The 15722-nt window shown below is 37.2% G+C and overlaps 1 protein-coding gene across 2 annotated transcripts in view; it reads right to left on the bottom strand.

Moving 5' to 3' along the window:
* LOC140714573 (rho GTPase-activating protein 15-like) overlaps positions 1-15722 on the bottom strand; it is a 734693-nt gene that overhangs the window by 318105 nt on the left and 400866 nt on the right. For both annotated transcript variants that reach the window (XM_073025883.1, XM_073025887.1), the window contains exons 8-9: positions 6138-6233; positions 3578-3716 (exon numbers count right to left, since the gene is read on the bottom strand). In XM_073025883.1, coding sequence (XP_072881984.1) covers positions 3578-3716; positions 6138-6233 — 235 coding nt within the window. The remainder of the gene's footprint in view (positions 1-3577; positions 3717-6137; positions 6234-15722) is intronic.

Genomic DNA, 15722 nt, shown 5'->3' with positions numbered 1-15722 from the left:
GTTATGTCATGTGCCTTCATTACCATCCTATCAAACTGTGTAGCCACTATCAGGAAACAATGGACTTGGACCCCAAGATGCCTCTGCACATCAACACTGTCAAAGGTCTTGTCATTAAGAATGTTCTGTCTCTTAATATTTGATCTCCCAAAGTGTAACACTTCACGCTTGGCCAGGTTGAAAACCAACTTGCTATTTCTCCACCCTTAGCAGACAGACTACTGTGATTGAAGAACACTACTACCTTCTCAGGGGTAATTAAAAACAGTCAACAATATCAGCCTTACCAGTGGTATGCAGTTCCCAAAAGCCCCATTTAAAAGACCTACTCCAACCTGAATGCATGAATATCAATTTCTCCTACCTTTAAACAAATTTCTGTCTATTGTTTTCCCCCTGGTCCCTCCTCCTTCCCTTTCCCCTATGCTGCACTGTCCTCTCTTATCAGATTCCTTTTCTATAATCTTTTACCTTTCCCACCCACCTGCCTTCACCTATCACTTTCCAGCTAACCTGCTTCGTCTCCCCCCCCCCACCATTTTGTTCTGACATCTTCCCCCTTCCTTCTCAATCCTGAAGAAGGATCTCGGCCTGAAATGTCAGCTGTTTATTCACTTCTATGGACACTGCCTGACCTGCTGAGTTCCTCCAGCAGTTTGTGCGTGTTGCTCTGGATTTCCAGCAACTGTGGAATCTTTCGCGTCTGTGATCAACTACTCTGATATATTTATGCACTAAAATATTCCCCATAAAAATAGAGAAAATTAGTATTTATATCTGCCAACAAAACATTTTGAGCTATTATGAAATACTATGATTGGACAATGATCCTTTCAATTCACCATTTTCTATAAATTTACTTCCATGTAATTCAATGTAGGAAAAGTTTGGTTAAGTTTTCATGATGACGGTGTCTTTCTAAGTATGGTAAAAGGGACACTATTTTATCAGTGTCAACAGTACATTCTTCACTATACTTTGGCAACACTATAGCTGTGTTTTAAACATTGGCATATTTGCCATCCCTCATGTGAGCAACCTTATGTCACAGTATTTTTCAAAGAATCTGAAAATGTCAACATTTGATTAAAAATGTAGACACATGAAAGTGGCAGCAAAAGGTAAGTAACTCTCCAAGATCCGATTTTAAAATACAACAAAGCCGAGACTGCATTGAACAGAGTCGCACCCGCTGCTATATTCTATCGGAAAGAGGCATTTCACTTTGCCCACTACAGAAGTGGTCTACTTAGCTCACAATTTGCATTCCTATGGCACAAGTTATATCAAAACTCAGTCAAACACATGAATATATCCATTGTTGTTCCATGAAAAGCATTTATTCAGAATTTGGGATTGTGTGACCACCAGAAAAGTGATGGATAATAGAATTATGCCACATGGAGTGGCTAATGATCCTAATACAATGACTGGAACTTCATTCTGAAATAATTTACACATCATTACAAGGAAATAAAAATTGGACAATATATACCAACAAAAATACAAAGAAGTGAAAAGGCTAAAAGTTAATCCATCATCACAGATTATGTTAATTTGCTTTCAGCTGAAGACAGCTGTGATGTAAGAACGAACAAACAATAATTAATACAGCATGTGATTGCTAGTTTATTTTTTGTATGGAATTCTCAATGCTTATTACCTATGTTACTTTAAATAATTAGAAAACACATATGAAGGAAAGGTTCATCCAAATTTCTATCAATAATAGTCTTTCATCATGGCACATATACCTAAAAGCAAGAAGTGATGAAATGTATTTGGCTGCAACTCTCAAAAAGTGAAATAACTTGGAGTAAGTTCATTCTAAAAATGCAGAGAGCCAAAATCAACTTGATAGACATAATTGCTCTCTCCATAATGGGGAATAGCCTCTTACTTTATCATTTTCATTTGGGTTAGAATTGTTATTTAAGGTAATTTACGACAAGGCCAGAGAAATCACCATTACTTACATATTACATAGAATATAGAAAATAAAAATGTACAGCACAGGAACAGGCCCTTCGGCCCACAATGTTGTGCCAGACCAGCTAAAATTAAATCAGAAATACCCAGAACTAATCCCTCCTACCTACATCATGTCCATATCTCTCCATTTTCCTCATATTCCTATACTTATCTAAACATCTCTTAAAAGCCTCTGATGTACTTGCCTTTACCACCACACCAGGCAGCACATTCCAGGCATCCACCACCCTATGAGTTAAAAACCTACCCCTTGAACCTAACCCCTCTCACCTTCAATACATTATCTCTGGTATTAGACATTGTTACCCTGGGAAAAGGATAGTTCCTGTGCACTCTATCTATGACTCATAATCTTACAAGTCTCTATGCAGTCTCCCCTCAGCCTCCGTTGCTCCAGAGAAAACATGCCAAGTTTGTCCTCCCCTCATGATGGGCACACACGCCCTCTAAAGCAGGCAGCATCCTGGTAAACCTCTTCGACATCCTTTCCAACGCTTCAAGTCAGGCATTAGACCAAGCATTGCAAGATCAGGTAATGTTCACAAATTAAACTGTTGAAAGAAATATGATCTTTCTACCAATGTTCTTTTGACTCAGTTCATAGATCACATTTAAAGCTCAGCTGTGTTTTGATAAGAGACTACTACACAGTTTATGTATTACGATTTAGGTAATTGGATTCATGATCAAATCAAATTGTTTATTTATAACATTTACACCTAGCCAACATTTTGTCTCTCTTGTGATCTGGGTTCATACAAATGCTAAGCAATAGGAGCAAGCCTTGACCTTGGCTGAAGATGTCTGCAGAATCCTAGGTTCACTGAATGAGAGTGAAAAATGACAGTTTCTAAGTGTTTATTTGCCTACCCATAGTCCCAATGGACATTATGGAAGATTAGAAATACTTTCAACTTGCACTAGTAAGGAATCATTTAGTGCTTATATGCTATATGGCAGAGCATAACAGAGGGCGAAAACTCTATTGCCAAGCAAGGCATATTTTATAGATGATTAGTCCTCTTCTTTTGATCATAGCTTTAGTTTTCCATTGCCCATCCCTAAAGACAGAAAGGAACTACTGTTGCCGTGTGTAATTCAGGAAGAGTCAGCACTTTCCTCTCAATTTTGTTTTAACCTACAGTTTGAGGTTGCTTCATAGAAGAGAGAGAGGCACAAAGAGGGACAGACAGGGAGAGTGAGTGAGAGAGATCCAGAAAGGGGTGGGGGGGGGGAGAGAGAGAGAGAGAGAGAGAGAGAGAGAGAGAGAGAGAGAGAGAGAGAGAGAGAGAGGGAGAGGGAGAGAGAGAGGGAAAGACAGAGATAAAAGAAACATTTTAGATTTATGATCTTTCATCAGGCACCAGATTTTTTGAAATGTCATCAGTAAATAATAATATTCTCACTTTCTCTCTCTCCCCCTCCCCTCTTTCCATTTGATTTCCAAATGGCATGACCTACTGAATATTTCCAACACATCATGGTGTGAATTTGTGAACATTTCCAAAGCGGTCAAATTTGTAGAATATGCATTTTTCTGGTACTTAAAAGAGGAGTTAAGAGATGGAGAAATTATTTTACTTACTTAGTGATGATTTTCTGCACTCTGATTTTGATTCTTTCACATTAGGCTTGCTGTTGCTCTCTCCCCCACACCTGTTCAGTTCTTCACTGCTTGAACTTTTCCAGATACCATGTGCTGTTGTTGAGATGCCCTTCTTTGACTGAAATGTCACAAATGGATGTTAGAAATAGAAAGTATTTAGATATAAATCTCTTTACCACAAATGGAACAAAAATGAGCATTTTGCAAGCATCAATAGCCAATCTTAAGTCAAGCCAGTTAAAAACAAGCAAATATGATCCTTAAAATGTGGAATGATTCAGGTTTGATGCCTCTGATTTCACATGAAGCAAGTTCCCTTAATGTGGCAAATCACAGCTGAGCTTGCCAAGCAAAGTGATGCCTCCAGAGATAGAGAGCGAAAACCTGCATCCAACTTTAACCAGATATGTCTTTCATTTACCGACTAGTTGGCAGATCAATACAAGTGGATCTCCAAATCTCTTGAATGATGGATGGTGTGTGATGTATGGAAAAGAGGAGAGAAGGAAAACACTTCCCAGAATTTAAGTGGGTGGACCACCTTGTAAACTGCAAAGCACTAGTACATCAAGTTTACCCTGATGTACGTATGTTTCAAATGATTACTTAATAAACAAGTCCACTAAGCTATGGGTGGTATTGAGCTTTGCCAGTAGTTTCATAGCATCATTCTGTATAATTTACTTCATTCACATCAACTCTGAACTGATCTCACAACAAATAGCATCTCACTTTCATGGACATGTTCTCAATTTTATTTATTTACTTATTTATTTCTTTTATTGTACAGTTTGTCCTTTTTTGCACTAGTTGTTGGTCAATCTTTGTGTACAGATTTTTTTTGTCCTACTGTGAATGCCTGCAAGAAAATGAATCTCAATGTGGTATATGGTAACATATACCTAGTTTGATAAAAATATTCTTTAATGGCACACATCTTGAGAAACTACTTCAAAAATAAAACATTATTAAGATGTGGGAAGCTAGTTGACTATCATGGAGAGATTATTACCTATCAGTAACACAAAACTTCAGAGAGCTTCATAGACTGATAAGTCTTAGTGGTAGTACTACACTTTGAAGTCAAACTGTCATGGGCTCGTGTCAGAAACTTAACAACAAATTTAAGGTTACAGCATTATGGACCACTCAGGAAATGGAACACTTTGTGGGCACACTCATTCAAATTTGTCACCAAACCAAAATCATCTCTTGTCCTCTCAGCTGATTAATTAAGTTGTCCACAGAAATGGAATTAGTTTACTATTGTCACATGTACTGAAATACAGTGAAAAGCTTGTCTTGCATACTGTTTATACAGATTAGATAATTACAAATGCATTGAGGCAGAGCAAGGTAAAACAATAACATTACAGAATAAAGTGTAACTGCTACTTAGAAAATGTGCAGCACAGGTAAATAATAAGGTGCAAAGTCGTAATGAGATAGACTGCCAGGTGAAGAGTCTAATTTATTGCACTAAGGAACTATTTAATAGTCTTATAATTACAGGATAGAAACCATTCTTGAGTCTGGTGTTAATGCTTTCAAGCTTTTGTATCTTCTGCCCGTTGGAAAAAGAAAGAGAGAATTTGAGTCAGAGTTTAGCAAGTTATCACCAATGGTTTGGCCAATATTTTTCATCAATTAACCTTGTTATACAGATTTTCTGGGCATATTTGCATATTTTTTGCTATGTGCAACTCGATTGCAATAGAATGCAACAATATCACAACTGCAAAAATACATTAAAGCTGTAACATCCTTTGAGGCATTCCATGTTGAAATATGTTTTATAATGTAAGCTGTGCTTTCATTCCAGCTTGAAACTTTGAAAGGAGACTTTCTTAAATTCTATTGATTGAATGTGCATTGGAAGAGAACAAGCAAAATCCATAAAATTGAGTCAATGGAATATAAATTTTGAGAATGATTTCATTGGACTTATCATAGTGCTCCTTTTAATAAAAGTACTTATGCAAAGGACAAGGGTAATTTTATACCATAGTTTAAAATTCACACAAGATTAATATACAAATTTAAAATTGGGTGGTGCTCAGTTAAGGATCAAGATGAATGTATGTGTTAAACACAAAAATCATTTCAGGATAATTTGATATGAATGAATTTGATTTGGGCTATTGAGATGATATTAGTGAACAAAACAATGTGCATACAAAGTCATGAGCTACATGTTAGTAAACTTATCTCAGCCTTTTATAAATGCACATTGTGTCCTGTGTGAGTCATTTCAGGTCTGTTTTAAATTTAAAAACTCCATGCCAAAACATTTGATAGAAAATATGCAAAGAGGGATTAATAATGCCACAGGGAGCTATAAGTAAAAGAAACAAAGTCCAAAAGGGCTGATGAGAGCTTGAAAAGTACAGAAAATATATGGGAAAGTATTTTTTTGGCAAAGAATCATAAAATGTTTATTGTGCAACTTCTAGGACAGATTGAACAAATATACAAAGCCCTTTTAGTTTTTTCCAGGACAAGTTATTTTAATATAGTTAGGAGCGAGCATTCTACATACCAGTTTATCAATTGCATATCTGATGGCCTGGTACCAGTCATGTATGCTGTCATCATCAGAATGGAGGAGAAATTCATTCCCCGAGATTGTTGTTAGCTGTGTCAAGAAAAAAAAAGACAAAGTGTGATTAAGTTCAGTGGAATAAATAGTATAGGAAACACATAGCTCTCTAAACTGTCAGCACTTGGCTCATTATATCCTCAAATCAGCATTCTGCAGCAACGTAGTTATGAGACTGAAGTTGACCAAGGAAGCTGTTAGCTCTTGTTCCCTTTCTCCTGATAGTCAAACAATACAATAGCAGGAGAACAGTTGAAATTTGACTTCTAGTCCACTCTGCCATATTTATTGCAAACACATCTGTCTAAAACTAAAGGGAATACTTCAATAAACCAGATGTTGCAAACCTCTATTCCAGCTTTAAAGAAAAGCATTGAAAATGAATTAAGACACAAGGAAAAAGAACTTTGAAATAAATGAACTCTGATTAAATGTTTCCACCTGAAATATTACCTCATTCCTATCACACGTGAATGGAGATTGACCTGATATATACTTCTATCATTTTCTGCTTGTTTTGTTAAACAAAGAAAGAGTTGTTTACCAATTAAACACATGTTGTAAGCCAGAATAGTTGAAGAACAGCCAGGTTAATTACAATTCATCTATGAAAAATTAAATCCATATTATGGAAACAGAATTTCCTAAAGTATCTTTCATAAAAACTACAGAGGACATACAGTAGAAATATTAGTGCAAGTTGGTGAAAATCTAGTGTAGTTCTTTAAGTGCTTACTGAATATTCCGGGGATATCACAAGAAACAGGTACAGATAGTGATGCATGGTTTAAGAGAACAGAAGCAAAGGAGATTTCTGCAAATTCTTGAACTCTCAAAACCCACTCAATGCAATTTTCAGGAACTGTCTGTTGGTTATTCCTTTTGACCTTACAAAAATATTATGGTTCTTTATAAACAGCCACCGCTTTGGTGTAGCTGCCTTTTTTCTGGTTACTGTACTTTGATTTAGGTCACCTCTCAGGGCCATAACTTCCTGTCCCGAAGTGCGGTAATTGTCCATCTATTCTTACGAGATAATCTGCATTTTGGGAATATTTTATCAACTTCCCTATTATTTTCTTATTTATTTACATAAGAAAGAAGTCAAAAGTAGGTCATATGATTCCTCAAACTGCTCTGGCCTACCCCTACTCCAATATATGTTCTTCTGTTCTTATGAAGAAAGCTTACCTGCAGCTTTACTTTATTGGGAGTTTCAAGAGACATGGTAAGTCACCAAAGACTCTTGCAAATTTCTACAGATATAAGGTGTGTGGTACATGGCCAAGTGGTTAAAGCATCAGTCTAGTGATCTGAAGGTCACTAGTTTGAGCCTTAGCTGAGGCATTTAACCCCACATTGCTCTGCGACGACACCGGTGCCAAGCTGTATGGGTCCTAATGCCCTTTGGTGGCATGGAGAGGGGAGACTGCCAGCATGGGTAACTGCAGGTCTTCCATACAACCTTGCCCATCGAAAATTGATGGACAGCCAAAGAAGAAGATATAAGGTGGAGAACGTACTGATAGAACATAGAATAGTACAGCACAGTACAGGCCCTTCATCCCACAATGTTGTGCTGACCCTTAAACCCAGCCTGCATATAACCCCCCTACCTTAAATTCCTACATATACCTGTCTAGTAGTCTCTTAAATTTTACTAATGTATATCTGCCTCCACCACTGACTCAGGCAGTGCATTCCATGCACCAACCACTCTCTGAGTAAAAAACCTTCCTCTAATATCCCCCTTAAACTTCCCTCCCCTTACCTTAAAGCCATGTCCTCTTGTATTGAGCAGTGGTGCCCTGGGGGAGAGGCACTGGCTGTCCACTCTGTCTATTCCTCTTAATATCTTGTACACCTCTATCATGTCTCCTCTCATCCTCCTTCTCTCCAAAGAGTAAAGCATCGAGCCAACCACAACCCTTCAGAATCTTATATATTTCAATAAGATCAATCTCTTATTTTAAATCCCAAAGAACAATGGTCCAATTAAGCTATTATTTCCTTGGAAGACAAAATGTTTATCCCAGAAATCAGTACAATGTACCTAGATAACTTTCACCTGTCTTTGTTTCTGTGATTTTGTACTAAGATCTTTACTTAATGTAGGTTTTGCTTATCTCTCTGAATATTATTTCAACCATAGTGTTTTATATCATTATAAAGAAATAATCTGCTCCAAGGATTCAGGATTCAATTGCAAAGTCTAACATTACCTAAGTGGTTGTTTGCTCCTACTTTGACAAATTAGATAAAGCACAGGCATAGATGAGCAATAAAGCAGTGGGGGTGAAGTAAGAATGATGTTTCTGGACTTTGGAAATATTTCATCCTGCTGTTCTGATCATAAAAAAATGTATGAAGGCACCACCTACTACAGCAGGGATTCCCAATCTTTTTTATGTCACGGATCCTTATCATCAACCAAGCGGTCTGTAGGCCCCAGGTTGGGAACTCCTGCTCTACAGGTTTCTTTCTATGCCACTCATCAGCCTGACTTGCAATGATATCATAATTTCTTCTTTATTGCTGGGTCTAAATCCTGGAAATCTCAAACCAACAGTATTACATACCTTCCCCAGGACAACAGTGGTATTTCAAGGTAGCTGTTAACCACTGCCTTCACATGGACAACAAGTGCTATTGTTGCCCACATCCCAGCAACAAAACAAATAAAAAACACAAAATGCAAATCACGCACCGTAGATCAGTGAGCAGTAAGTGTGATGGAGATTGCATGTCGATAGAAGTTGAAAGACAGGAAGGTGGGGAACACTGACATGGCAAAAAGGGAACTACACAACAGCATGCATTAAGGTTTCAACTGCCGAAGAGCTGAGATGTGAATAGTTGTCTCCAGTTCTGGCTCTAGTACAAGAACTAGGATGTTTTTAAAACTGTAGTGGTGGAACGCTTTTGCATTCAGATGTTTAGGACAGGATCAAATAGAATGACAAATTCAAGAGTATTAAAGATGGTCATAAACCGTGATCAGATAGGTGAATGGAGTTAGTAGCAAGGAAGCAGAGCAACTCAAATTTTCTTGGTTTTCCTTTCAGTGTTGTTAAAGAGGGAAAAGTCTAATTAAGATTAATCAATCATTAATTGAGTGAAAAATGTCCTGCTTGCTGGCGCAATAATATCAGCACCGGACTCCGGAGCGAAGGTTCTCGAGTTTGAATCCAAGTCGGGTTGAGCATCGAGCTAGCAACTTGACCTCGTAAAAACAAGAACTGCTTGCTACGGAAACACCAATCTGACGGTGCCCCACTAACTCCACTGCCAAGTTAAGGGCTATTCTTCTTCTTGAGTGAAAAATGGTTACTATTGGGACAACTGCTCTACATGTTGTAAATATAATAACTGGACATATACTCTAAACATAATGATAGATAGATAGATACTTTATTCATCCCCATGGGGAAATTCAACTTTTTTTCCAATGTCCCATACACTTGTTGTAGCAAAACTAATTACGTACAATACTTAACTCAGTAAAAAATATGATATGCATCTAAATCACTATCTCAAAAAGCATTAATAATAGCTTTTAAAAAGCTATTGCGATGGCTTTTGACATTGATGGACTCAGAGGAATTCATTGACTTTATCATCTCCAAATATGGCTGAGAGAAGATATTACTTTAGGAATACCACCACAAAAATATAAATCCAAGAAGGCTTATATTACAAATAATGCTGTATGTTGTTATTATTATACTGTAATGAAACCTTTTCTCTGTAGGTTCTCAGATAATGATGGAACTCACAGGTGAGCTTTGAATGCAAGTGAATTTCAAAGCTCACTTAAGAGTTTCAACTCATCCTATAAAGAGGAACTATTATAAAAAGATCAGAACAGATGAGATATTTTGAAGAACAATTTTGAGAATATTGCGATCTCCTGATAAAGCACCAAATTGTTAATGCAATTTGAGCACTGTGTTCTTTACCTTCTCCTACTCTATCCAAGTGTTTTAATGCAGCCAAGAGCACTCAATATATCGCCCCATAAACCCAGTGAAAACCAATTATTATCAGTTCTTATTTATCTGGAAGGAGGCTATTTGCATGATTAAGGAAGGGATCACATATCCATCTGGTCAATTTATATTAAATGTCAAACATAATTGTTGAAATTGGTGAAAATCGCCCTCTAGAGGAAGTTAAAGCATGAAAAAGAAGAAATTGGTAACCAACAACCCAACATTTTACTGAGCACTTTATTTTATTGATATGTATTCTAAAGCTAAGTTACTTTGATACTTTGCTCTAATTACTGATAGTATACTGTATGTGTGACAACTTGAAGAATTCTAAGTTAGATATGGCCCTTGAGGGTAAAGGGATCAGGGGTATGGAGAGAAAGCAGGTACAGGGTTCTGAGTTGGATGATCAGCCATGATCATACTGAATGGCGGTGCAGGTTCGAAGGGCCGAATGGCCTACTCCTGCACCTATTTTCTATGTTTCTATGTTTCACAGTGCTAACTGTATCAGAGAAGGATATGTTGATATGTACCAGCTCCAGTTTCCTCCTACAGTCCAAAGACTTATCGGTCATTGTAAATTATCCTGTGATTAGGGTAGGGTTAATTGGGCTTGTCAGGGGTTGCTGGGGTGGTGTGACTTGTGGCTCGTGTCCAGAAGAGCCTGTTCTGTGCTGTATCATTAAATAAAATAAAATAAATAAAGTGCCACATAAAACTGAGCTAATTCACATCTTCATAAAAATGTAATAGCTTCTGCTCTGTGTTCATAAAATGTTATTATGTTGTGCTATTGTTATATACAATATTGTGACAAAATACTGCTGACCAAGAACCATTACCTAAATAATTTCCTAGAGATCAACTATATTTATTTATTTATTGAAAGCACCACTATTTGAGTTAGGAAGAAGCTAGTTCTCTTCTGTTTGACTATTTAGTGAAAATCTATACAATACTACTGGAGGTGGATCTAAATAGAAGTTAAAGTTTGAAGCCAATCACATTTGTTGATGGTACAAAGATTGATGGAAGGCAGTTGTGAGGAGGATGCAAGGAGCATTCTAAAGGTATATATAAGGGCTAACTGCATAGGCAGAAATTTGGCAGATAGTATATAATGTAGGGAAATTATCCACATTAGTTTGTTCGATAGTTAAGCGCCATATTTTATGACGTGGGTGATCAATATCTTTCCATGACCATGATTGCTCATGGCAAATTTTTCTGCAGAAGTGGTTTTCCATTGCCTTCTTCTGGGCAGAGTCTTTAAAAGATGGGTGAACCCAGCCATTATCAACACTCTTTAGAGATTATCTGCCTGGTGTCAGTGGTTATATAATCAGTACTTGTTTTATGCACCAGCTGCTCATACAACCATCCACCACCAGCTCCCATGGCTTCATGTGATCCTGATTGGTGTGGGTGGGGTGGGGGGGGGGGTATGGCTAAGCAGGTGTTACACCTTGCCCAAGGATGATCTGCTAAGGATTTGGAGGGAAGGAGTGCCTTACACCTCCATTGATAGAGACATATCTCCACCCTGCCTCCCAGATTTTCATTGGTATGAAGAATTTAAAAAAAATATATATTTATTTTAATGCAGACCGAATATAAAATATTGATCTACAAAATTGCAGAGGCATGCCACCACATGGACTATAAAAGGTTGTCATTTAAATATAGCAACTAATTAGGTAAGCTAATGTAATGTTTACTTTTACTGCAAAAAAACTTGAGTGTAAAAAAAAGCCTTGATTTAGTTACATTGGGTGTTGATGAGATTGCACCCCAAGTACTGTGAACCTCTTTGACTTATTTTGTTAAGACATGACCCATTTGCATTGGAGACCATTCCGATAAGTTTCACTATGACGATTCTCAGTATACAGGGTTGCTTTCAGAGGAAGGCTTAATCATGTTGGGCCTGTACCTGTTAGTGTTCAGATGAAATGTATTGCGATCTTAATAAAATACAAGTTTCTGAGATGCTTAACAAGATCAATCTTGAGAGGATGCTTCCTATTATGGAGGTATCTAGAAGTGAAGGCATTAATATTGAGAAGAATTTCTTCTTGCAGTGAGTCATAAATCTCGTGGATACCAGTTAATTGGGACACATCCGGACTAGTACATTTTGGCCTAATTAAACAGCTGCCCCAATTAGCTAAAGTTCCATGAAAATAGTTAAGAAGGTATAAAAAAAACCGAGTATCAAATTATGTATTTAAATGAAATACAGAACAAATTAGAACACTATCCATAGTAGTACGGTACTATAAACTGTGTATTAGTTCTTAATAGTTATCGACAGAGGAATTCATCCAGTGTATGCTGAGAGCAAAGTCAGTGCAGACACTAAGTGCAGAGAATGAACTACCTTCATACAATGATACCTTCAGATTCTTTACTGAGGGTGTGAAATCGTTTCATTTTCACTCCCAGCCATTTATGGCATCTCTAAGCCTGAATGCTTGAAACTGCGTTGAGCAAAATATTTCTGAATTGTCTACTTCACGCCAACAATCAGTGACAAAAATAATCACTGCATTTTGAACACAAGCACACGCAACTGATGCTATTTAAAAACTGTAAACTCCAAGCATGGTGTAGTGTCTAATGGCCACACAAGTACGTGCGACTGACGCTAATCAGTATCTGTTCGGCAACAGTCTCCTGCCATAATTAAGCATCATTGTGTCCCAAATAAACAAAGGGAATCACGGCAATTTTCCTGACTGGCATTTGTTGTCTGAAGTCAGTGGCAGGCCAAATTAACGGATGGCCCTATTAACCGGAATCCACTGTATTTGGAATTCTCTACCTCTGAGAGTGGTGGAAGTCATGTCATTGGATATATTCTTCTGGACTACAGTGCAAGCCAGAGATATGGAGAACATCCTCGTGAAGGTAGTGGTTAGCCGCTACTGATGTTCTGGAGAAGGCATGTGATGCTGTTGAGTTGGGATTTTCAGAAATCAGATACACAAAGAAAGCGGAGAGGAAGCCAAGACCAGATCCGATGCAAATCAGTTATGGTGTTAGTGAATATCTGAAGGGCCTCAAGGAGTCAGGTCTCCTAATCCTGATCCTGTTTCCTCTTTTCTTAATGTGTCCTTTGCTGTATGCACCAAACATGCAGTACAATAACATATGCAAATCAAATGCGGTTTCTGGAATCTGGTTCCAAATTACAGATGCAGATTTCAACATTTAAACATTATCACACACTACACTTAGTACACACAACAATGGTCCAATTTCTATTTCAAATACTTCTCAGCAGACAATGAAATGGTGAGTCTGCAAGTGAGGAATGCTGTATGAGGTTGTTATGCAGAGCAATGTAAATTATGTCACTTTACAAACTGACTAAAATATAATGTAAAATTATATAAATACTTACAATAAAGGCAATATGATTTTGAAATAAAATTGGTATCTCATGGTGCACCACTATAAACCAATAATATTAGCTGCTCTTTGATTTCATCAATAATGCCCGAGCAAGTTGAATGAGGTGCAAAACTGGTGCAAAAACTCAGAGCTGACAAGATCTGAGAAGGAACATATTGCTGCAAGATATACCCACTAGTCAAAAAAGTGCAGGCAAGCATAATAATTAAAAGGAAACACAGCATTTTCAGCCAAAATGTAAAAATAAGTGCTGGAGATATGCCTCTGTATATTTCCCTTGTAAACTATAATGCTGCACAGATTGTGAAGATTGACACTGAATCTGGTGCTATCATTCATTATTGCCATGTCACTCAGCTTCTTGGCTCACTCAAGCTCAATCTGTGACATGTTTGTGATTATCATACTCATTTAGTAACTATATGGCATATGGAACACAAATACTATTTAGCTGCTTAGGGTTGGGTCATTCACTTTTCAAATACCACCAAAGTGGAGTAATTTTGTGTCCACATTATACATTGACGAGTCTCCAAAAACGGCAAAAAAATGTCTTCTTGGTCTTATAACTATGTGATGTTTGCAGAGCAGTTTAAAGTGCAGCAGTTAAAGACAATCTCACAATTGAATACGAGTCACAGATTGTGTTTAAAGACTTGGTTCGTAAGCTGCACCTAAGCAACGGGTAGTAGGTTTAATAAGCAATAAAAACCAAAACAAAATCAGAACCGTTTTTTGGCTCTGAAATGTTTATGGGCTACAATTATCACTGTTAATTCATGAAAGCAGAAATGGCTGCAGTTACAGCGTTTATTCATTTTGGAAGTGTGATGAAGACCAATGCGTGTCCCCCAACAGAAAACAAACCTGGAAGCTTTTTAATCTCATTACAGTCACTCAAAAATGTTCATGAGGCCAAGTTTAGTTGGTGTCCATTCAACATATCTTAATTTTAATTGTATATAATACTGATATTCTTTAATCAATGTATAATTTCTAACATAATATCGGATGAGATATACTACCTTAAAAATGAGTGAACAGTTGTGGAGAACAATGAAATTGTGTGTGTGCATTACCGTAATGCACGTTCATAGTCCCTTGTGTGTACAGGGTTGAGAAATGATCTATACAATCCTACAGCAGTTTGTCCACTAACCAGAAAAGCCTCGAATGTCCTCTAACCATCTGAAAGCATCTCAAAATAATCCTCAATCAGGCAAACATGTGAATACAGCATGAACTAGTTCTTCAATTGTTAACTGTTTAAGAACCAATCTATATTATACATGCAAAAAACTCTTTGCGTAAATTACATTCCCTTAAGTTACTTTTCTTACTTAAAACTGATGTGAAAACATTGGACAGAAGTGCCACACCACACATAGCACATGGTCTGAAGCAGAAGCCATTGAGGATATTTTGCAGTGAGATTTCTGCATTTATTTGGGAATCTTGGATTGACAATGGAAGCTGAATGACAAACCCGGGAGATTCAAATCTTTAGAAGGCAAACTTACATGTTATTAACTTTTTTACAGTATGACAGTAGTTGCAAATTAAAATGAAAGTGATGTTGATTCTTTGTCAAAGCAAAAGAATCAAAATGCTTCCAACAGCAGAAGTGAAAGAGATCACCCTTCTAAAGCTTTAAGCCAGTTGAACTTTTACTGAAACCACAAGCAATACTCAGATTTATCGAAATGGTGCTCACCGGTACTTTATCAAGTACCTTATATTTCCTGAAGCAATGGTCATCATAAATAAAACAAACAGGCAGTGTGATATGGAAAAAAAGGAGAGATGTATTATTTCCAAACTACTGTTAAACCCAGGAAAATATTTTTTCATACAAGGAACCTTTGCCGCAATTAAAGCAACTACAATAAATTGTTGCTAAAATGACAATAATTTCCCCAAAAAACTGCTCAACAGCTTTGATGCCTTACAACCATAATTCTCAAAATACATTTTATAAAGTGTATTTCAGATGAAAGAGCAAAGTTATGCCTGTGCATTCACTTCAGAAAGGAAATTGTGCTTCATTTTTTGGGTAGATGGGGCTCGTCAGCCGTGGTTGACAGCTCATCTAGGAGAAGGAAAACTCCAATCT

This window comes from Hemitrygon akajei, chromosome 2 (genome assembly GCF_048418815.1).
Source record: "Hemitrygon akajei chromosome 2, sHemAka1.3, whole genome shotgun sequence".
NCBI classification, from domain to species: domain Eukaryota; kingdom Metazoa; phylum Chordata; class Chondrichthyes; order Myliobatiformes; family Dasyatidae; genus Hemitrygon; species Hemitrygon akajei.
The sequence above is the reverse complement of the archived record's forward strand: the minus strand, read 5'-3'. Positions and strand labels throughout refer to the sequence as shown.